Source organism: Helianthus annuus, chromosome 4, assembly GCF_002127325.2.
Source record: "Helianthus annuus cultivar XRQ/B chromosome 4, HanXRQr2.0-SUNRISE, whole genome shotgun sequence".
Lineage (NCBI taxonomy): Eukaryota > Viridiplantae > Streptophyta > Magnoliopsida > Asterales > Asteraceae > Helianthus > Helianthus annuus.
Window position 1 is genome coordinate 774,625 of NC_035436.2, and position 25,537 is coordinate 800,161.

Sequence of the window (25,537 nt, forward strand, 5' to 3'; positions counted from 1 at the left end):
ATGTATATTTCTTGGTATTTCAATAACCTCATATTTTTCTTGGTATACACTTTCATATATGCTTTCTCAGGAACCAGGCGTTTTTCGTCCGTCATTCCTAATTGTTTTTGTTTTATATTATGTTAGTATGTCATCTTGGAATTTGAATAGAATACAAAACAGTAACCTCTTGATATTCCATAACGTCTTTTGAGTTTGCATGCATTTATAAATTATAGATTAGATAACACAAGTGAAGGACATGGCTGATCTATTTCCCATTGACAATGAAGAAATCTTTCCTATTTCCGATGATAAATATGCCGAACAACTACAACTTGAAGAGGCACTGATATTTAGCTCTGCGTCTCTATCTTCACCAAATCAAAACATATCAGCAGTCTCATGTTCATCATCATCTAAGCAGCCATTGATGACATCGAGTAAATCGCCGTGTAGCTTGATCTGTGACATTTGTATGGATACAAAGACCGCATCTGAGATGTTTGAAAACACCAGCAGCGTCTGTGGTCATCTCTTTTGCTCAGACTGCATCAGTCAGCACGTAGCGGTTAAAATCAAGGAGAACGTAACAAAGGTTAAGTGTCCAGACCCCAAATGCAAAGGGGTGATAGGGCCTGAAGCATGCAGATCCATTGTTCCAAAGGAAGTGTTGGAAAGATGGGAGAGCATTCTGTGCGAGTCTGTCATCATGGAGTCTCAGAAGTTCTACTGCCCCTTTAAGGACTGTTCTGCAATGCTGGTGGATGATGGCGGGGTCGCTGTCACGCAATCAGAATGCCCGAATTGCAACCGCCTCTTTTGCGCACAGTGTAAGGTTGCATGGCATTGTGGGATTAGTTGCGTTGAGTTTCAGAGCTTGAACAAGGGCGAGAGAAATCCAGATGATATCTTGTTAATGAAGCTTGCAAAGGGGAAAAATTGGATGAAGTGCCCAAAATGCAAGCATTTTGTGGAAAAAGTTGATGGTTGTAACTTCATTGCTTGCAGGTATTAAATTTGATGTTTTTGATCTGATACATGCATGAGACGTACAACATGTTTATATTTAAAAAAGTTAATATTGTGTGGAGGTTATTGTCTTATTGATGATGCAGGTGTGGGCTTGGTTTTTGTTATCAGTGTGGACAGCCTTGTGATCATGATGCAATAGGAAGAGGAAGTCACAGGTGTGGCTAAACATACCCCACTATGTGAGAGTGATACATATTAATGGTGGGTCCCTTACTCAAGTTTGTGAAAGAGGGGAGGAACAACTCTGGGTTGTAGTTTAATTTTGTTTTGGTAATAGAAATTTGATTTCATTACAATATAGTTGTTAAGAAACAAGATTTAATTTCAAAACATTTTATGATATGATAATAGTTGCAGTAAACAAGCAATGAACATAGTTGTTATCGCCTCTTGCGTCTAAGCCCAATTTCCAGGCGATACGAGGCAATTGCGCTTTAGTTTTTCAGGTTATGGTTCGGGCGCAGATTCCGACGAGACTCATAGATTCGGAGAGTTTCCAACCAAATTTCTCTAAATTTCGACAAAATTCTAGCTAGATTACTACTTTTATCTAATGAAAACTACTTTTCTATGCTAATACACTGAAACTTTATATCTTTTGGTAATAAATAGATGATAGTAAATAATATATAATAACTTTAATTTTTTATTTGAAAAATAATATTAATTTGAGTAAATTGCAGTTTTACCCCCTGGGTTTTTACCTTGTTGACACACTTATCCCCAGAAACCAAAATCTTGCTTCCCTACATCCAGACGAATACCAATTGCCTCAATCTTACCCCCTACTGTTAAATGACTTACCAAATCTGTTAGTTGTCATGCGATGTGACCATTTTACCCTTTCAATCTTACCCCATGTTCCTTGTAACAAGAAAACATCATACCCCATGCACAACCTTTTACCATTCCCGCCTAATCTATTTGACATTGGATAGTTAACACCTTAATCAAAATCAACATATATTTAACTTATAATGGCCAACTGTGATCAATACCTTTTATGAATTCATAATCCTAGTTCCAAAACTGTGATCAATGTTGTGATTATCAAAGGAATACCCAAATCAAACTCCTAATCCTAGTTACCCCCTAAACTGTATTATAACGCTGCTATCAAACTCAAATGCACATCATAATCAACATATTTCTAATCAAACTCAAACTATAATCAAACTGTAATACATCCTTAACTGTAATACTAATCAAACTGTGTACATCCATAACTGTAATCCTAATTAAACTGTGATCATTATTAATTGTAATACTGATCAAACTGTAATCACATTCTGTAATCAAATATTGTAGTGAAACTGTAATCCTAATGAAACAAACGAAATCAAACAACAGTAAACTACAATACAAAAAAATACACCGTGATCATCCACTGTGATTCCATAAACAAGAAGAATCCACTGTCCACTGTGATTCCACAAACAAAGAATCCACAAGTACAATGAACCTCTACTTAACCCCTGTTTCAATGAACCTCTAATTAACCCCCTGTTTCAAGCGATGTTATCAAAATTAAATGAACAGTTAAACCCTTGTTCGATAATAAGCACATTCACCTAAGGATAAACCATATAAACAAACTAATACCCTGTTACACACCTCAATAGGAACTTCAACTGAAATCGATCTAGAACAAAGCGCGAAACATACCTGACATTTTGTCACACCCCGACCGCGTATAACATGCAACCGCGGCGGAAACGTCGGGGAGTGTTGAGACAGAATTATTTGTTTCACAACTATGGCATACAAAGTTATATTTTATTTATCAACCACGAGTGTTACATTGTTTCAAAACAGGAAATAAAGTGTTTAGAACATATTCAAACTAAGTCTATCTTCGTTTTATGTCTCTAAGGCACAGGTCCGCCCTAGTGTCACAATCATCATCCTAAGCGATAGCTCCTGAAAACACATGTGAAAGTAGGTACGTCAGCATAAAAATGCTTGTGAGATACATAGGTTTTGTGAAAATAGAATTCATGACTTGTGTTTGTGAAAATGTTTAGTCATGAACCTTGTAATTTGTTTTGTCTTGTAAATCATTTGAAAAACGATAAGGTCAGATGATATGTATAATTGAATGTAAGGTTAAATGGATAACCTAGTAAAACTGAGTTTGTATAAGATGAGTTGTTTGTAAAAATAATGTCTTGTGAAGAATATGTTATTTGTGTAAAACGTAATATGTCTAAACTGAAATGATTTAAATAATGCTACGATAGGTAATATTATACAAACATTTATATATAGGAAGTACCAGCGGCGTATCCACCATGTTTGTATCATATTACATACGCCACGTTACTCAAACCATTTACCCAAACCAACCACCATGTAAATTGTTCGTGTATAAATCAATTGTCAAGTGTTATTGTGTAAACCATATCAAAATTGTTCATGTCTAATGTAAACCACCAAGTGTGTATATAATTGTCAAATTGTTTATGTTTACTGTAAATCATATTATGTGTATTCAAAATATCATGTATGGCATGTGAAAATATATCAATTGGGCCATAGGTAAAATGCACAAAAACAGGGTATTGAATTAAACATAGTTTAATTCAAAGTTATGTTTTGTGGAACAATTGCATGCTATGCTGATACAAACATTTATGCGGTATTGTGAAAATTCATACATTCAAGCCTTTGTGACTGTGATGATAGACCTTTAAACAAATTAAAGGTCTATATGTGTTATTGTTTATCGAATTCGGTCATTCCTTCCAATCCAAACAAACCCGAGATTTCAGGAATGGGAGTTGTCAAGTCCTATGGTACCATTACCTACTAACGAGTGGCGTAGCTAATGTTAATGAATGTACATTGTATTATTTGAACAAACCAAATGTCATACCAAAATGTGAGCATGTGATGAAATAATGTACTAAGTATGCACACAATGGACATACATAGCATAAAATGTAATGTAAAATAATGTACTAAGTACGCACACAATGGGCATACATATCATAAAATGTAGTGTAAAGCAATGTACTAAGCATGCACACAATGGGCATACATAGCATGAAAATGTACTGTAAATCGATTGTACTAAGTATGCACACAATGGACATACATAGCATAAACACAATGAAATCATGTACTATCTATGTACTAACGAACATAATAAGCATATGGTATGAAAACATTGAAAGCATAAAAGTAACAAGTAGGCACATGTGTTCCACCCCAAAACAGTTTGGAAAACAGTAAAAGAGGGGTATATGTACTCACCTGAGATTGCTTTGAAGTTCTTGTATAACAACGAAATAATGCTAGAGATCACGGATATCAAACGGCACCTAATATAGGTAACTATGTTAATATACCGGACCTAAATCGGAGGATTTGGATAGAATGAGGGTTTGTAAACCAAACGAGTATGGAGACTCGTGTAATATGGTTTAACAAAGCCCACATACTAAAATGAAACTTAACCTAAGTGCTTACGACCCATTACGACCCGTTTAGGTAGCTTATGCTACTTTAACGCGTCGTTCGCGTGGAACGCGTTTGGAACGCCTAATGTAGTGACCATAAGGTATAACCTCGGAAGGTTATTCCCTATACAACTATGGTCACCTAATGTGTTTGGTCGGATCCTAATGATCGACCAAATGGGTCGGGTTCGAAAGTATAAGCGATTGTTTAGATCGCTTACCTTACGACCCTATATAAGCACTATACTAAAAGTGACGAGCTAAGCATGTTAACACATGCTTACCTAAGTTTAGAAAACAGGTTTGGTATCAAAACAAACGGTTTTGATACCCACGAGTAGTTTGGTTACAAAATACGCAAGAATGCTCATTTTGGCCGAAACTACGACTCGTCACTGAGCCTAGATAACGTGGTAATCAGTAGGTATAGTCACTATGGACTATAACCATCGTGATCACGCTCACGTTATGAAGTTCCAACGAACTTCGTGTTGACCATAGGCTGGTCAACGCAGAAAGTCAAACAAAACTTTGACTTTCGGACTCGAAAAGCGAATAAAAGAACGAAAGAACACTTACGAAGGGTCCCCGAAAGCTAATCTCGATCCAGGAGCTCAGGTATGAAGCAAAGGCCTCAACTTAGAGCTTTAGATCAGATTTTGTAGGTTTTTAACCGGGGGGGTATTTATAGGAAAAGCAAGACCGTTAGGATCGTTTCTTGAATATCGTGCCACGATCCAATCCGTACACTTGTCGCAAAGTTGTGGTGGCTTATTTTGCCCCCACCATAGGGTTTTGACACGTGTCGTTTCCCTTTGGGTGATCGAAAGGGTGCTGCAAGTGGATTAAACATTGAATCTGGTCTGTAAGTCTGATGCGGTCCGCGTAAGATTTAGGCATGGTCTTACGCGCCCCGCCTGGGAGTCCTGATCAGAAACCAAGTTTCAAAAATGACAGTTTAGGTCCCTGTTATGGTTTAGGGCCATTTCTGACATGTTTAAGGCCCGTTAAGCCATCTTTAAGGCCCTAAAATGATGCTCTAATATTGAGGACATGAAACATGCTCAAAAATATGCCGGATGTTGGTTCATTTGGCCGTACGATCACGATGTTCGGTTAATTACGACGGAATGCGCATAAGCGCGAAAAACGATCCAAATGACGCGACGAAAGGATTTTTAACAAGCCAAACCTTTAAACATAATATTATAATGCTTACATAAATTTTTGGATGTCCGGATGCATTCAGAACGTAAGTTATGCGCGAAAGTGCAAACGTATGCACTTTTTGACACTTTTAGTCCCTGAATGATCCAAAAGTTTATTTTAGCATACCAAACCCCTCAAAGCCTATTTCTAAGCTATGTAAAGGATATTTAGGGTATGTTTAACTTATGGACATGTTCCGGAATGTCTGTTTTAGTACGAATTGTCATACTTTTGCAGTTTGTCAAGTTTAGTCCCTATAAGCGAATAAACTTGTTTTTGCCATACCAAAGCCTTCAAAACTTATTTCTAAGTTATGTAAAGGTTATTTAAGGTATGTTGAGTATATGTTGATGTTCCGGAGTATTTGTCGCATTAAACCGAGTACGTTCACGCACCAGTTTGCGTATAATTCTCCAGAAAGCGATGTAGAGTTTAAAATCGAACAAAAGTCAAAACATGAAAAATGTAAAACATAATCAAACAAACATTGGGATCAAATAACGTTGTTTTATTGATAATTGAACTGTTCATAATGATTTCAAGCACAAATGTTACAGTCTCCCCTACTTGTGGAAATTTCGTCCCGAAATTTATTTAGAGGAAACTCGTGGAAAAAGATGCGGATACTTTGCCTTCATTTGATCTTCGCGTTCCCAAGTAAACTCGGGTGCATGTTTAGATTCCCAGCGAACCTTGACCAAAGCAATGCGCTTGCGTTTAAGCCACTTGACTTCACGTTCCATGATTTCCACCGGTTTCTCAATAAATTTCAGTGTTTTGTCAACACGAATTTCGTCAAGCGGTATGTGGAGGTTCTCATCAGCTAAACACCTCTTGAGATTGGATACGTGAAAGGTTGGATGAACATTTCCAAGTTCAGGAGGTAACTCAAGTCTGTAGGCTACTTACCGATTCTTTCGACGATCTTGAATGGTCCAACGTATCTAGGTGCAAGTTTTCCTTTCTTTCCAAATCTGATCACACCTTTCCAAGGTGAGACCTTAACTAATACACAATCACCGACTTGAAAATCCAAGGGCTTGCGTTTTAGGTCCGCGTAACTCTTTTGACGGCTTCTAGCTGTCTGAAGGTTATCACGAACTTTCTTTACCTTATCAGTTGTCTCTAAAATGAGGGCAGGTCCAGTAAGCTGAGCCTCGCCGATCTCATTCCAGCAGACTGGTGAACGACATTTTCGACCATAGAGAGCCTCGAAAGGAGCCATGTTGATGCTGGAGTGATAACTGTTGTTGTAGGAGAATTCAATCAATGGAAGATGTGAATCCCAACTACCACCAAAATCGATCACACAAGCTCTAAGCATATCCTCCAGTGTCTGGATTGTTCTTTCAGATTGACCATCCGTTTGCGGATGATAAGCTGTGCTCAAATTAAGTTGGGACCCCATAGCAGATTGCATGGTTCTCCAAAAATGAGAAGTGAAACGAGCATCTCTGTCAGAAATGATGTTCAAAGGAACACCATGTCGAGCTACAATTTCATCCACATAGATTTTAGCAAGTTTGTCAGCCGAAAAATCATCACGGATTGGCAAGAAATGCGCTGACTTGGTAAGACGATCAACAACTATCCAGATGGCATCGTGACCTTTCTTTGTGCGCGGGAGTTTAGTAATGAGATCCATAGTAATGTTTTCCCATTTCCAAACTGGGATCTCTGGTTGCTCCAATAAACCAGAAGGACGCTGATGTTCAGCCTTAACCTTAAGACAAGTAACGCATTTTTATACATATAAGGCGATGTCTTTCTTCATACCAGGCCACCAGTACTGAATACGAAGATCCTTATACATCTTATCTGAGCCAGGATGAATAGAATAACGAGACTTATGGGCTTCATCCATAAGCAAGGTTCGAAGATTATCTTGGCTTGGGACCCACAAACGGTCCATGAAGTAATATGATCCATTGTCCTTCAGTTCAAGAGCAGGTGTTATGTGATAAGGAAATTCCTTATCCATCAAACCTTGTGAAACACAAGATTGTTGAGCCTGAGAAATATGGGCTTGGATATCGGATTGAGCTTGAATAACAGATTGAACATGAACACAATGAAGCTTAGTACGTTCCTTGCGACTCAAAGCGTCGGCTATGACGTTCGCCTTACCAGGATGGTAGCGAATTTCGCAGTCATAGTCGTTTAGAAGCTCCACCCAATGTCGTTGCTCATGTTGAGTTCTTTCTGATTGAAGATATGCTGAAGACTTTTGTGGTCAGTGAAAACCACACATTTTGTTCCGTACAAATAGTGTCTCCAAATCTTAAGAGCGAAGACAACTGCACCCAACTCAAGATCATGAGTGGTGTAGTTCTTCTCAAGTATCTTCAACTGCCTCGATGCGTATGCTATGACTTTGTTTCTTTGCATCAGGACGCAGCCAAGGCCTAGTTTAGATGCATCGCAATAAACGACGAAATCATCATTGCCCTCGGGCAAGGTTAGAACAGGCGCGTCGCAAAGTTTTTGTTTTAAAGTCAGAAACGCTTCCTCTTGCTTGAATCCCCAATCAAAGGGTTTGTTCTTCTGAGTTAGAGCAGTTAGAGGAACTGCAATCTTCGAGAAATTTTCAATGAAGCGGCGATAATAACCCGCAAGACCAAGAAAAGAACGAACTTCAGTAGGAGTAGTAGGCGTATCCCAATCCTTAATTGTCACACCCCCAAAATCCACATGCGGAACACCACCGCTTGGAGGCGTGACTGACCAGGATCCAGCCACTAATCATACTGAGCATCGGTTTAGTATTAGAAATATTTACTATCCAAAGTAGTTAGCAACATTTCAGTTTAAGTTCGATGATTAGTTTAACAAAACAGCGGAAGCATAAACCAAATAGTTTTAAAGATAGTCCTTAGTTCAAGATAGTTAAACCCAACACACGGGTTTGACGAACACTACACATCCCCAAGCAGCAGCTCCTGAGTCACTGGTTACCTGCAAAGCATGCAGTAAGGGGTCAACAATAATGCTGAGTGAGTTCACTAGTTGTCCAGATTTAGTTTACCAAAAACTTAAGTTGTTTAGATAAAGCATTTATAATCACGTTGTGGGGAGCTACCCCATCTATAAGCTCACTAAACTGTAGATACCGAAACTGTTGACGGAAAGTTGTTGTGCCCCGAGTCAATGTCTATCGTCATTGACCATGTTGCAAGGTCTACTAGTTCACGCTCGATCTCCCCCGGTCACGGTGTGAGGTTGTCAAACCTAATAGCGCTATCAACTAATAACCCGTTCGCCCCCGGCGATTAATCGGTACTGTAAGCAGGGACTTAAAGTGATAGAGTTTCGTTTAGTATGGCTAGTTGTGATTTATAAACAATATCCAAACGTATCTCCCCCGGAGATAGTAATTACCCATTCTGTTTTCCCCCGGAGTAATGGGTCAAAAGTGTTTTCCCAAAGTTGGTAGTTTGTTCGTGTCCCTCCGCGGGACGCATGCTTTTAGTGTGTGAACTCACCTTGGGTTGCTCGGCAGATTAGGTTACTTGTCAAACACGTTGGTCACCACGTCCTAGCATGGTTACCGGTATAGGTCAGGTTTGGTGTACAAGCATTCACGTAAAAACTTACACATAACTACCACGTATTATGCATACAAGTAAACAGTGGGTTATTGGGCCGGCCCTAGCATTTACACAATCAAACAGTAACACATAGTCCAGTCAACAGGCAGCCCAACTTAAACACCTTATGGCCCAATAACCAAAGTGAACAGCCCAGTCGCAACCAGGTGATCTCGAGTCGCAACCAGGAGGTCTCGGTTTGTCACGTTGTGGTTGCGAGTCGCAACCAGGAGGTCTCGAGTTGTCACGCTGTTGTTGCGAGTCGCAACCGTCGTAGTCTCGAGTCGCAACCGTTGCGGTTTCGAGTTGTCATGCTGTGGTTGCGAGTCGCAACTATGTGGTTGCGAGTCGTAATGCTGTCCTTTTCATGTTCACGTGCAGATTCAGATACATCAGTCCAAATTGTACTATGTATTCAGGCCCAAATCAGGTAATAGCCAATAAGGTTTCACTAACACTTTTCCTAATCTGACCATTAGTAAACATGGATCAAACAGTTAGGTTTTTCAAATATTCATTTTAACATTCAACCATCTTCATCACATATTCATCATTCTAGGGTTTTCTCATTCACACAAAGTAATTATAAACATGCCTTTTATGAGTCCCAATACATGTTTTAACAAGATCATTATGCAAGAAAGCAAAAGAAACATACTTTTGTAACATCAAACATGAATTTGGTTGATTTATCATTCCTAAAATATCATTCTTTAGCCATTTTGAATCATGTTATCAAATGTTATCACATAATGATTTACACACATCATTAAACCCACAAATCACTTCAAAGATCATGCATAACATTTCTAACCCTCATCTTTCTAGCATTCAAAGTAGGCATCATAGTTCATATAACATTTCATTCATCAAACATACAAGGCATCCATTACACAAAATAGAACACTAACCGGTTATGAAGAAGGAGTCGAAACAAAGGAAAGGAACCGAGAAAGTAGAGTGTCCGAATGATGATGAGCTTGACCGAGTTTCTTGACCGAGATCCGAGTTTGAACCGAAAGTTTGGAAGAGAATGGGATGTTGTTGAGGGTTTTCTAGTGAGAGGGAAAAGGAGTGTTTGTGTGTTTGTGTAACAAATGAATGAAGAATGAGGGGAGGTTGGGTTCTTATACCAAGTATCAAATAGGCTAAGGGGGGGGGGGGGGTTTCGGCCCAAGCCGGTTACGGCCCAAGAGGCCCACTCGAAACCGAGTGGCCCACTCGAAACCGAATGGTTGCGAGTCATGGTCTCGACTCACTAGTTTATACGCGTATACTTATATATATAATACATACACAACACATATCATGCAAAAAGATCACGTTTTCATTTAATAACATATATATACACAAAAATATTACAAGGTGTTCGTTCGGAAAAACCTAGAGTGTCACATTATCCCCAAGTTTTAAGAACTTTCGTCCCGAAAGTTAAGGCAGCCACTGTCAAGCTAGAGTGTTTCAACGGGGTGTCACATCATCCCCCCGTTAGTTTGGAATTTCGTCCCGAAATTCGGTTGTAGCTTCAGTGCTGGGGGTTTCGTTTGGGAACAACTGGGGATACTTGGACTTCATCTGGTCTTCCCGCTCCCAGGTAAACTCTGGGCCACGCCGTGAGTTCCAACGAACTCGCACGAGAGGTATCTGGCTACGTTTGAGGGTTTTGATCTCTCGATCCGTGATCTCAATCGGTTCCTCAGTAAAGTGTAGCTGTTCATCAATAGTGAGTTCCTTGAAGGGAATTATGAGTGTTTCATCTGACAGACACTTCTTCAGATTAGACACGTGAAAAACATTGTGCACTGCACTCAGCTCTGCAGGCAGGTTCAATCTATAAGCAACCTTACCGATTTTCTCGGTAATTTCGAATGGTCCAACATATCGCGGGTTCAGCTTGCTCCGTTTACCGAAACGAACCACACCCTTCCAGGGTGAGACTTTAAGTAGAACCCGGTCCCCGACCTGGAATTCTAGCGGTTTCCTACGCTTATCAGCGTAGCTTTTCTGACGGTCACGAGCTGCCGCCATGCGTTGCCTGATCTGGGCAATCTTTTCCGTTGTGTCTACCACCAGTTCTGGGCCTGTGAGTTGACTGTCACCGACTTCCGCCCAGCAAAGAGGTGATCGGCATTTACGACCGTACAATGCCTCAAAAGGTGCCGCCTGAATACTAGTGTGGTAGCTGTTGTTGTAGGAGAATTCCACCAGCGGTAGATGCTTCTCCCAGTTCTTGCCAAAATCGATCACACATGCTCTAAGCATGTCCTCCAGGGTTTGGATGGTGCGTTCAGACTGCCCATCCGTTTGTGGGTGATAAGCGGTGCTCATGTCCAAGCGTGAGCCAAAGGATTTGTGCATAGCTTGCCACAACTCGGAAGTAAAACGAGCGTCTCGGTCGGAAATAATAGAAGTTGGCACCCCGTGTCTCGAGACTACTTCCTTTAAATAGATTTCTGCCAAGGTAGAAAACTTGTCTGTTTCCTTAATGGCCAGAAAGTGTGCAGACTTAGTCAATCGATCCACTATCACCCAAATAGTGTCATTCCCGCGTTGGGATCTAGGTAGCCCCGTAACAAAATCCATGGAAATTTGTTCCCATTTCCACTTCGGGATTTCTGATTGCTGGAGTAGTCCTGCTGGTTTCTGATACTCAGTCTTGACTCTTGCGCAGGTCAAACATTTGCTAACGTATGCAGCTATGTGGGCTTTCATGCCAGGCCACCAGTAAGTGGTCCTTAAGTCGTGGTACATCTTATCCGAACCAGGATGTACTGAATAACGGGACTTATAGGCTTCGTCCATCACAAGCTCTCGTAGATTTCCGTAAAGTGGGACCCAAATGCGTCCTGCCACATAGCAGGCGCCGTCTTCTTTTTGCTCTAGTCGTTGTCTCGATCCTCGCAGGGACTCAGCCCTGATGTTTTCCGGTTTCAGAGCTTCAATCTGAGCATTTCGAATCTGGGTAGGGAGATTAGACTGGATGGTAAGTTGTAACGCTCGCACGCGCTTGGGCGTAGTGTCTTTTCGGCTGAGGGCGTCTGCCACAACATTGGCCTTGCCCGGATGGTACTTGATGGCGCATTCATAATCATTCAGGAGTTCGACCCATCGACGTTGTCGCATGTTTAATTCCTTTTGCTTGAAGATATGCTCGAGACTCCTGTGATCGGTGTAAATGGTGCACTTGGTACCGTACAGGTAATGTCTCCATATCTTAAGTGCAAAGATCACTGCTCCTAGTTCCAAGTCGTGCGTAGTGTAGTTCCTTTCGTGTGTCTTAAGTTGTCGAGAGGCGTAAGCAATAACTTTGTCGCGTTGCATTAACACACAACCGAGCCCATGGATGGATGCATCGCAGTAAACCACAAAGTCGTCAGTTCCTTCAGGCAGCGAGAGAATAGGAGCACTACAGAGATTATCCTTTAGTTTCTGAAATGCGGTTTCCTGAGCTTCACCCCATTTATAAACCATACCCTTCTGAGTAAGAGCCGTGAGAGGCTGAGCGATCTTTGAAAATCCCATGATAAATCTTCGATAGTATCCCGCTAGTCCCAAGAATTGGCGGACTTCGGTCGGAGTCTTAGGGGTAGGCCAATTCTTTATAGAGTCGATCTTTGCAGGGTCGACGTGGATTCCATCCTTGTTAACCACGTGCCCAAGGAAATGGACTTCTCGAAGCCAGAAGTCGCATTTCGAGAACTTGGCATACAGTTGCTCATTGCGAAGGAGTTCGAGGATAAGGCGTAGGTGATGTTCATGCTCTTCTTGACTTTTTGAGTAGATCAGGATGTCGTCTATAAACACGATCACAAATTTGTCGAGGTAAGGTTTGCACACTCGGTTCATGAGATCCATGAATACCGCGGGCGCGTTGGTCATTCCAAAGGGCATAACAAGGAATTCATAATGGCCATAACGAGTTCTGAATGCAGTTTTGGAGATGTCTTCATTACGGACTCTTAGCTGATGATAGCCTGATCGCAGGTCAATCTTAGAGTAGTAGCTCGATCCTTGCAACTGATCGAATAGGTCGTCGATTCGCGGGAGAGGGTAACGATTCTTGATGGTAACCTTGTTCAGCTCACGATAGTCAATGCACATTCGGAACGTGCCATCCTTCTTCTTAACAAAGAGTACCGGTGCTCCCCAGGGTGATGAGCTAGGGCGGATAAACCCTTTATCCAATAGTTCCTGTAGTTGGGTAGAGAGTTCCTTCAATTCTGCAGGGGGCTAGTCGATAAGGTGCACGAGCTATTGGCGCTGCTCCGGGAGCTAGCTCGATTTGGAATTCGACCTGACGGTGGGGAGGGAGTCCAGGTAGTTCCTCAGGAAATACCTCGGGGCAGTCACGCACTACTGGAAAATCTTCAATCCTCTTTTCCTTTTCCTGCGTGTTGGTGACAAGTGCTAAGATAGCGGTGTGCCCTTTTCGTAAACACTTCTGGGCCTTCAAGAACGAGATAATGCCGGAGATTTCTCCGCCTTTGCCACCTTGTACATTAAGAGGTTTGCCAGAACGGCGGGGAATACGAACTGCTTTCTCTTGACAAAGGATCTCAGCGCGATGCTTGGATAACCAATCCATACCGATGACGACGTCGAAGCTTCCAAGAGTAACAGGGAAAAGATCGATACTAAATGTCTGACCAGACAACTCTAGTTTGCAGCCTTTGACAACATGTGAGGCCTCGATGTTTCTACCATTAGCTAACTCGACGATATGAGGAGAACTTAGTAACGAAAGCGGACGCTTAAGCTTCTTACTAATACGTAGGGACACATAACTAGCATCGGCTCCAGAATCAAATAATACAGAAACATAACAATCATCGAGTAGGAACTTACCCGCCACGACATTGGGGTCATTCCTCGCTTCTCCAGCTCCAATCACAAAAGCCCTTCCTCTAGCACCATTCCCAGCATTGTTGTTCTGATCGTTATTTCCAGCTCCCTGATTGTTGTTGCGGTTCTGGTTCAGTTCAGGACAATTCTTCTTAAAGTGCCCCTCAGCTCCACACTGGAAACAACCCTTAGCATTCCCGAGATGTTGTTGCTGCTGGTTCTGCCCCACGGGACGTGGACTCCTACAGTCCTTGGCCTCATGCCCCATCTTGTTACATCGCTGACACTGACCTTTCCCACACGGCCCGCTGTGATGTCGATTGCACTTGTTGCACTTGGGGTGGTTACCGCGATAGCCACCCTGTTGTTGAGTGCCCTTGTTGTTTTCAGTTTTCCTTTGCTGTGCTGGGGCCTGAGTGGGGTTAGCATCCTTGCTTTGATTTCCTTCCCACTTACGCTTGTTGTCACTGGAAGTTCCGACAGTAGCACTGATCCTTTTGGGCAACCTGCCCTCTTCTATGGCCTGATCAGTAAGTTTGTGAGCAAGTCGAACGATCGGCTGAATGGTAGTGAGGTTGGCTGAAGTTACATGGCTTCGAATTTCTGGAGCCAAACCCTTGACATACAACTCGATTCTTCGATACATAGGTCGAGACATGTTTGTGCATAGAGCAGCATAGTCATTGGACAGCTTGGTGTAGGTTTCAATCTCTGACCCAACCATCTTAAGCGCATAGTACTCGTTCTCAAGTTTGTGGATGTCATCCCGGTGACAGTACTCCTCCTTAATTATGTCCTTGAAATCCTCCCACGCGGTAGCATTAGCAGTTTCTAACCCAAACATCTGAATTTGCGCCTTCCACCAAGAAAGCGCGTTTCCTTCAAGCGTAGCAGTAGCAAACTTCACCCAATTTGCAGGGGGACACTCACAGACAGCAAAGACAGCTTCGACTTTCTCAATCCAATGTAGAAGACCTATGGCACCCTCAGTGCCATTGAAAGGGAGAGGCTTGCAATCCATGAAAGTTTTGAAGGTACACACGGGTGGTTGCGCAGGTGCATGCTGACCTGTTCGTGAGAAGCGAAGCGTATAGATTCAGGGATAAAAGGCGATGTGGCGGTAGGATCTAAACATCCTAGGATAACGAGTTTACCTCCAGGGTGAGCTGCGAAAGCTGCAGCCACCGTGTTAAGCAGGTTAGTGAATTGAGCCTGAGTCATGTTGATGTTTCCTCTTCCACGTCCACTCATTGTCTTCATAACCAGAGAACACAGTATGAGTGTGATGTTGTAACGTAGCGAGAATGAGATCGAAGAGAGAGGTGTATCTATCTAATTTAGGCACACTAGTACGTATAGCAAACAGGAAACATAAGGTACGCAAACAAGTAAACACTAGTCCGAGCTATGAGGTCAATGTGTTGAGCCTTGCACTTGGAGTGTAGTGTCGTCGCGAGTCACAGGTTATAGTCTGGTTTTTCCCAAAAAGATTTTCCCCTTTTTAAAACCAAGTTCACTATAACCAATGGCTCTGATACCAATCTGTCACACCCCCAAAATCCACATGCGGAACACCACCGCTTGGAGGCGTGACTGACCAGGATCCAGCCACTAATCATACTGAGCATCGGTTTAGTATTAGAAATATTTACTATCCAAAGTAGTTAGCAACATTTCAGTTTAAGTTCGATGATTAGTTTAACAAAACAGCGGAAGCATAAACCAAATAGTTTTAAAGATAGTCCTTAGTTCAAGATAGTTAAACCCAACACACGGGTTTGACGAACACTACACATCCCCAAGCAGCAGCTCCTGAGTCACTGGTTACCTGCAAAGCATGCAGTAAGGGGTCAACAATAATGCTGAGTGAGTTCACTAGTTGTCCAGTTTTAGTTTACCAAAAACTTAAGTTGTTTAGATAAAGCATTTATAATCACGTTGTGGGGAGCTACCCCATCTGTAAGCTCACTAAACTGTAGATACCGAAACTGTTGACGGAAAGTTGTTGTGCCCCGAGTCAATGTCTATCGTCATTGACCATGTTGCAAGGTCTACTAGTTCACGCCCGATCTCCCCCGGTCACGGTGTGAGGTTGTCAAGCCTAATAGCGCTATCAACTAATAACCCGTTCGCCCCCGGCGATTAATCGGTACTGTAAGCAGGGACTTAAAGTGATAGAGTTTCGTTTAGTATGGCTAGTTGTGATTTATAAACAATATCCAAACGTATCTCCCCCGGAGATAGTAATTACCCATTCTGTTTTCCCCCGGAGTAATGGGTCAAAAGTGTTTTCCCAAAGTTGGTAGTTTGTTCGTGTCCCTCCGCGGGACGCATGCTTTTAGTGTGTGAACTCACCTTGGGTTGCTCGGCAGATTAGGTTACTTGTCAAACACGTTGGTCACCACGTCCTAGCATGGTTACCGGTATAGGTCAGGTTTGGTGTACAAGCATTCACGTAAAAACTTACACATAACTACCACGTATTATGCATACAAGTAAACAGTGGGTTATTGGGTCGGCCCTAGCATTTACACAATCAAACAGTAACACATAGTCCAGTCAACAGGCAGCCCAACTTAAACACCTTATGGCCCAATAACCAAAGTGAACAGCCCAGTCGCAACCAGGTGATCTCGAGTCGCAACCAGGAGGTCTCGGTTTGTCACGTTGTGGTTGCGAGTCGCAACCAGGAGGTCTCGAGTTGTCACGCTGTTGTTGCGAGTCGCAACCGTCGTAGTCTCGAGTCGCAACCGTTGCGGTTTCGAGTTGTCATACTGTGGTTGCGAGTCGCAACTATGTGGTTGCGAGTCGTAATGCTGTCCTTTTCATGTTCACGTGCAGATTCAGATACATCAGTCCAAATTGTACTATGTATTCAGGCCCAAATCAAGTAATAGCCAATAAGGTTTCACTAACACTTTTCCTAATCTGACCATTAGTAAACATGGATCAAACAGTTAGGTTTTTCAAATATTCATTTTAACATTCAACCATCTTCATCACATATTCATCATTCTAGGGTTTTCTCATTCACACAAAGTAATTATAAACATGCCTTTTATGAGTCCCAATACATGTTTTAACAAGATCATTATGCAAGAAAGCAAAAGAAACATACTTTTGTAACATCAAACATGAATTTGGTTGATTTATCATTCCTAAAATATCATTCTTTAGCCATTTTGAATCATGTTATCAAATGTTATCACATAATGATTTACACACATCATTAAACCCACAAATCACTTCAAAGATCATGCATAACATTTCTAACCCTCATCTTTCTAGCATTCAAAGTAGGCATCATAGTTCATATAACATTTCATTCATCAAACATACAAGGCATCCATTACACAAAATAGAACACTAACCAGTTATGAAGAAGGAGTCGAAACAAAGGAAAGGAACCGAGAAAGTAGAGTGTCCGAATGATGATGAGCTTGACCGAGTTTCTTGACCGAGATCCGAGTTTGAACCGAAAGTTTGGAAGAGAATGGGATGTTGTTGAGGGTTTTCTAGTGAGAGGGAAAAGGAGTGTTTGTGTGTTTGTGTAACAAATGAATGAAGAATGAGGGGAGGTTGGGTTCTTATACCAAGTATCAAATAGGCTAAGGGGGGGGGGGGTTTCGGCCCAAGCCGGTTACGGCCCAAGAGGCCCACTCGAAACCGAGTGGCCCACTCGAAACCGAATGGTTGCGAGTCATGGTCTCGATTCACTAGTTTATACGCGTATACTTATATATATAATACATACACAACACATATCATGCAAAAAGATCACGTTTTCATTTAATAACATATATATACACAAAAATATTACAAGGTGTTCGTTCGGAAAAACCTAGAGTGTCACATTAATCGCACTGATCTTGGAGGGATCTACATGAATACCTTGTTCGTTGACAATATGTCCTAAGAATTGAACCTCTTTAAGCCAGAATTCACACTTGGAGAATTTGGCGAAAAGTTGCTCTTTCTTTAGAGTTCCAATGTAAGACGAAGATGTTGCTCATGATCAGCTTGCGTCTTAGGATAAATCAAGATGTCATCAATGAAAACGATGATGAACTTATCCAAATAAGGCTTGCAGACCCTATTCATCAAGTCCATGAAAACAGCAGGAGCATTAGTCAAACCGAATGGCATGACTGTGAACTCATAATGCCCCTAGCGAGTGCGGAACGCTGTCTTGGGAATATCTTCTTCATGCACACGGAGTTGATGATACCCAGATCGCAGATCAATCTTTGAAAAATAAGAAGCGCCTTGCAATTGATCAAAGAGATCATCGATGCGAGGTATGGGATATCGATTCTTGATGGTAAGCTTGTTAAGCTCACGATAATCGATACACATCCTAAAAGATCCATCCTTCTTTTTGACAAAAAGAACGGGAGCACCCCAAGGTGAAAAGCTAGGACGGATAAAGCCTTTGTCAGAGAGCTCCTGCAGCTGCTTAGACAACTCTTGCATCTCAGACGGTGCAAGACGATATGGAGCTCTGGCAATGGGATTTGCACCAGGTACGAGATCAATACGGAACTCGACTTGGCGTGCTGGGGGTAGGCCAGGTAAATCTTCAGGGAATACCTCAGAATAATCCCGAACAACAGGAATATCTTGAATAGATTTACCTTTGCCCTTATCTGCTACAACATGTGCCAAAAATGCCACATAGTTCTTCCGCAGATACTTCCGAGCTTTAAAACAAGACATGAGTTTGAGACCACCAGCAGGTTTCTCACCACGAACCTGTAGGATCTCACCTGACGAAAGCGGCATGCGAATGATCTTCTCAAAACAAACTATCTCTGCGTGATGCTTGGCTAACCAATCCATACCCACAATAATGTCGAAGCTTCCAAGTTGCATAGGCGTGAGGTCAATAGGAAAAAGATGGTTGTTAAGGTTCAATTGGCAGTTGCGGAGAACAGAATTAAGAACAATGGGTTCACCGTTCGCCACTTCTACTGTCAATGGTTTACCTAGTTTCGTTCTAGACACGTGAAGCAATGGTTCAAAAGATAACGACACAAAACTCTTATCGGCACCTGAATCAAAAAGAACAGATGCTGGCTGATTATTAATAAAGAACGTACCGTTCACCACATTATCATCTGCTTGTGCCTCTTGTGCATTCATGTTGAAGACTCGACCTCGAGCCTGGGCCTGATTCTGATTCTGGTTGGCTAGCCTTGGGCACCGGTTTCTGTAGTGGGTCAGATCCCCACAATTGTAGCACGAACCAGGAGGAAAATGAGGTCGTGCAGCTTGACCTTGTTGCTGAGCAAGAGGCTGAGCAACTTGTTGAACTGGATTCTGAATTGCCTGATTCTGAGCAAAACGACAAACACCAGCAAGATGACCTTGCTTCCCACAGTTAGTACAGATACGGCACGGAAATTGCGGTTGATGATGACCGTTGCATCTATTGCACAAAGGTGCATTCCCTGCATAAGGTTTCTTCGCTGGAGGTTGTGCGGGTTGGTTGGGAGCTGCCTGGTTAACCTGGGCAGTGACAGCAAAATTTTGGGAAGCCTTACGCTTCCTTGACCCCCTTGTAGAACCAGAATCCTTTCCCTTCTTGTTTTGACCTTTCTTGCTATCTTCTTGGTCAGCTGCCTGCTTCTTACCCTTGTCACCCTTTTTGTGTAGCTTTCCCTTTCGAATCTGCGACTCAGTCAGTGTCGCTGATAACTCGATTGCCTGACGGAGTGTGGTAGGGTTACTACCAGTATTAATGTCTTGTACCGAGTCAGGTAGGTCGTCGGTGTACCTTTCGATAGCCTTGTCGAATGGGGCAACCATTGTCGGGCAAAGCAGACTCAACTCCTCAAACATATCAGTATATGCCCGGTGCTCGCCACTGTATTGCTTCAAGTCATCAAACTCTTTCTCCAAAGCTCGCTGCTCATGACGAGGACAGAACTCCCTCATCATTAGTGCCCTAAGTTCAGCCCATGTCTGAGCTAGAGCAACTTCTGCACCATGGTCCCTCATTACCCCGTTCCACCACGTAAGAGCCCTCTTCTGAAACACACTCGAAGAAAACTCGACCTTGCGATTGTCAGGACACTGCACGTGACGGAATGTATTCTCAATGCTCTCGAACCATTGAAGAAGCCCAGTTGCTCCCTCTGAACCACTAAACTTGAGTGGTTTAGCCGAGTTAAAACTCTTGAAATTGCATGGAGCATTGTTGTTGTTGTTGTTGGCTTGATTCCATTGAGCAAAGAGGTTTGGAAGTGCAGCAGCCATTTGTTGTGCAATAATTTCTTCCAGTTCGGCATTTGCTACCTGATTGTCGAGTCGAGGAGGCATTCTAGAAGAGGAAAACATGAAAGGAAATAAGTGAGATGATTGGATGAAGAGAATGAGATGAAACAAAATAAACAAAAGCAAAGATGGTGGTCATGCATCGCTAAGCAAACAAGCGACACATAATGTCCAATCAAAGTAAATGGGTCAAAATAATGTATCGCGAAGACATGTTCGCCTATAAGTGAACACTCACCCCAAGAGTTCCCAGGTAAGAGTGACTGGTCCGATTATGTGGATTTGTACGAACACTCTAGCCTTAGACAGAAAACTCGGGGTACAGGCATTCACTCTTCCAGTTTGCACGTGTTCACACTATTAAAACCCAAAACTTTGACGAGATTTTGAAAATTCAAAGGGGTTCAAAACCTTATAACAGAGGGTTCAAAACCTTGTAATCAATCATCCTAGAACAGATGATTAATTTTCAAAGCGGATTCGGAATCGAAGTTCTCGTTGTGGTTATCACCTAAGGATAGGTGAAGTGCATGTTTTAAAATCTAAACACAAGATAACTGGTGTTAGGGTCCTAGAAAGTTATAGTCTAGGTCAAAGCATTACTAATAACCTAATTCCCTATAACCAATGGCTCTGATACCAACTCTTCTGTCACACCCCGACCGCGTATAACATGCAACCGCGGCGGAAACGTCGGGGAGTGTTGAGACAGAATTATTTGTTTCACAACTATGGCATACAAAGTTATATTTTATTTATCAACCACGAGTGTTACATTGTTTCAAAACAGGAAATAAAGTGTTTAGAACATATTCAAACTAAGTCTATCTTCGTTTTATGTCTCTAAGGCACAGGTCCGCCCTAGTGTCACAATCATCATCCTAAGCGATAGCTCCTGAAAACACATGTTAAAGTAGGTACGTCAGCATAAAAATGCTTGTGAGATACATAGGTTTTGTGAAAATAGAATTCATGACTTATGTTTGTGAAAATGTTTAGTCATGAACCTTGTAATTTGTTTTGTCTTGTAAATCATTTGAAAAACGATAAGATCAGATGATATGTATAATTAAATGTAAGGATAAATGGATAACCTAGTAAAAATGAGTTTGTATAAGATGAGTTGTTCGTAAAAATAATGTCTTGTGAAGAATATGTTATTTGTGTAAAACGTAATATGTCTAAACTGAAATGATTTAAATAATGCTACGATAGGTAATATTATACAAACATTTATATATAGGAAGTACCAGCGGCGTATCCACCATGTTTGTATCATATTACATACGCCACGTTACTCAAACCATTTACCCAAACCAACCACCATGTAAATTGTTCGTGTATAAATCAATTGTCAAGTGTTATTGTGTAAACCATATCAAAATTGTTCATGTCTAATGTAAACCACCAAGTGTGTATATAATTGTCAAATTGTTTATGTTTACTGTAAATCATATTATGTGTATTCAAAATATCATGTATGGCATGTGAAAATATATCAATTGGGCCATAGGTAAAATGCACAAAAACAGGGTATTGAATTAAACATAGTTTAATTCAAAGTTATGTTTTGTGGAACAATTGCATGCTATGCTGATACAAACATTTATGCGGTATTGTGAAAATTCATACATTCAAGCCTTTGTGACTGTGATGATAGACCTTTAAACAAATTAAAGGTCTATATGTGTTATTGTTTATCGAATTCGGTCATTCCTTCCAATCCAAACAAACCCGAGATTTCAGGAATGGGAGTTGTCAAGTCCTATGGTACCATTACCTACTAACGAGTGGCGTAGCTAATGTTAATGAATGTACATTGTATTATTTGAACAAACCAAATGTCATACCAAAATGTGAGCATGTGAAGAAATAATGTACTAAGTATGCACACAATGGGCATACATAGCATAAAATGTAATGTAAAATAATGTACTAAGTACGCACACAATGGGCATACGTAGCATAAAATGTAGTGTAAAGCAATGTACTAAGCATGCACACAATGGGCATACATAGCATGAAAATGTATTGTAAATCGATTGTACTAAGTATGCACACAATGGACATACATAGCATAAACACAATGAAATCATGTACTATCTATGTAGTAACGAACATAATAAGCATATGGTATGAAAACATTGAAAGCATAAAAGTAACAAGTAGGCACATGTGTTCCACCCCAAAACAGTTTGGAAAACAGTAAAAGAGGGGTATATGTACCCACCTGAGATTGCTTTGAAGTTCTTGTATAACAACGAAATAATGCTAGAGATCACGGATATCAAACGGCACCTAATATAGGTAACTATGTTAATATATCGGACCTAAATCGGAGGATTTGGATAGAATGAGGGTTTGTAAACCAAACGAGTATGGAGACTTGTGTAATATGGTTTAACAAAGCCCACATACTAAAATGAAACTTAACCTAAGTGCTTACAACCCATTACGACCCGTTTAGGTAGCTTATGCTACTTTAACGCGTCGTTCGCGTGGAACGCGTTTGGAACGCCTAATGTCGTGACCATGAGGTATAACCTCGGAAGGTTATTCCCTATACAACTATGGTCACCTAATGTGTTTGGTGTCGGATCCTAATGATCGACCAAATGGGTCGGGTTCGAAAGTATAAGCGATTGTTTAGATCGCTTACCTTACGACCCTATATAAGCACTATACTAAAAGTGACGAGCTAAGCATGTTAACACATGCTTACCTAAGTTTAGAAAACAGGTTTGGTATCAAAACAAACGGTTTTGATACCCACGAGTAGTTTGGTTACAAAATACGCAAGAATGCTCATTTTGGCCGAAACTACGACTCGTCACTGAGCCTAGATAACGTGGTAATCAGTAGGTATAGTCACTATGGACTATAACCATCGTGATCACGCTCACGTTATGAAGTTCCAACGAACTTCGTGTTGACCAAAGGCTGGTCAACGCAGAAAGTCAAACAAAACTTTGACTTTCAGACTCGAAAAGCGAATAAAAGAACGAAAGAACACTTACGAAGGGTCCCCGAAAGCTAATCTCGATCCAGGAGCTCAGGTATGAAGCAAAGGCCTCAACTTAGAGCTTTAGATCAGATTTTGTGGGTTTTTAACCAAAGGGGGGGGGGGTATTTATAGGACAAGCAAGACCGTTAGGATCGTTTCTTGAATATCGTGCCACGATCCAATCCGTACACTTGTCGCAAAGTTGTGGTGGCTTATTTTGCCCCCACCATAGGGTTTTGACACGTGTCGTTGCCCTTTGGGTGATCGAAAGGGTGCTGCAAGCGGATTAAAAATTGAATCTGGTCTGTAAGTCTGATGCGGTCCGCATAAGATTTAGGCATGGTCTTACGCGCCCCGCCTGGGAGCCCTGATCAGAAACCAAGTTTCAAAAATGACAGTTTAGGTCCCTGTTATGGTTTAGGGCCATTTCTGACATGTTTAAGGCCCGTTAAGCCATCTTTAAGGCCCTAAAATGATGCTCTAATATTGAGGACATGAAACATGCTCAAAAATATGCCGGATGTTGGTTCGTTTGGCCGTACGATCGTGATGTTCGGTTAATTACGACGGAATGCGCATAAGCGCGAAAAACGATCCAAATGACGCGACGAATGGATTTTTAACAAGCCAAACCTTTAAACATAATGTGAACAACTAGTTGAGCGAGTTCACAGAAAGTAAGTTCATAACAGTAACTTGTATGTTCATCTAGTGGGGGCTTCCCATGCATGAATGTACAAATGGTGGGGGTTTCCCATGGTCATATGTATTACTAGTGGGGGATTCCCACGTTTATCCTTACTAATGGGGGCTTCCCATGTTTGTACTTACTAGACTATTTGCAACCATGTGTTCTTCTTAAACCGAGAACAGGAATACGTACAAGGTCATGTAGGATTTACGTGAGTGCCCTTCCCCGAGGACAGTGGTACGTGTGGGGTTTACGTAGGATTTACGTAAGTGTCCTTCCGACCCGGAAGACAGTAGTAGGTATTAGTTTACGTAGGTTTTACGTAAGTGTCCTCCCGACCCGGGAGACAATGGTAGATACTAGTTTACGTAGGTTTTACGTAAGTGTCCTGACTATCCTGAGGACGATGGTCTATAGTCTAGCAATAGCGTAAGTACGAGTAATCATCCATTTCAAATAATCCAACCCAATTCCCAACCCGGGAATCCCATGCCTTGGCTGTGTGAACTCACCTTGGTTTGCTCGGCAGATACACAAAAAGGGTTTCTTGAACTATGAGTGGTCAACCACGTCCTAACAGGGTTACCATACAAGTCAGGTTTTGACTTAAGTAATGCACATAGGTTTCACACAAGTTAACACGTTACGAGCACGTATAGTTCATGGCAACACGTTTGGTACGTTAACAGTCAAGAGCATATCATATTCATACTTGTGCGATTTAAATAACCAAGCCCAAAAGATAGTAGGCCCAACCTGTTGTGCGTTCAGCACAACCTTGTGCGATCCACAACAGGTTGTGCGATCCAAGAATAACCCGGCCCAACATATAAGATGTCCAAACATATACGGCCCAATGAGATATACCCGGCCCAAACTATAATTTAGCCCAATCATAAAAGGAGTTCAACATAAAATACTCGGCCCATGTAAAAGCCTTGTGCGATCCGGATTGGGTTGTACGATCCGATTTGGGCTTGTTCGGCCCAGCAACATTTAACACTTGTGCGGTTCATTAGTTCTTGTGCGACTGAGGCACTTTGTGCGATTGAAACTTGTGTGATCAGATCAGGTCTTGTGCGACCTGACCTTGTGCGATCACCAACTTGTACGTTTAAACATGTGCGATCAGTAACTTATGCGATTGGTTATCTAATATCCTAAAATAAAGCAATCAGTTATAATTATCAAAGCGTTACTAAACATACAATAACTCAGTCAAGGCAATTAATCACTTTCATATTTTCATGGCTATCAATTAACATCTACACGGTTTCATCTTTAACCAAAAATCGATCAAAGCAAGAATTTTTAACATCGATTCACATGAACATGTATCCGATATCATCATCATGACCCGGTTCATTTGAACAACAATAAGTTACCAATCCGAATCATAGAAACATAACAGTGGATCAGCATCTACATCAAACCAATTCATATCACAGCCGAT

General features: G+C 41.6%; 1 protein-coding gene across 1 annotated transcript; it reads left to right on the forward strand.

The window, feature by feature from the left end:
• Nucleotides 1–241: 241 nt before the first annotated feature.
• Nucleotides 242–1,179, forward strand: LOC118491293 (probable E3 ubiquitin-protein ligase ARI3). Its single transcript, XM_035988928.1, has 2 exons — nt 242–990; nt 1,098–1,179. Exons 1-2 carry the CDS (start codon nt 242–244, stop codon nt 1,177–1,179), a joined length of 831 nt encoding a protein of 276 aa, XP_035844821.1.
• The last annotated feature ends 24,358 nt before the right edge of the window (nt 1,180–25,537 follow it).

Bases quoted from the DNA above. Each gene is read 5' to 3' on its own strand.
- LOC118491293 (XM_035988928.1), top strand. From the start codon at position 242: ATGGCTGATCTATTTCCCATTGACAATGAAGAAATCTTTCCTATTTCC. The intron at 991-1,097 runs GTATTAAATTTG...TTGATGATGCAG, and splicing joins TGTAACTTCATTGCTTGCAG to GTGTGGGCTTGGTTTTTGTT.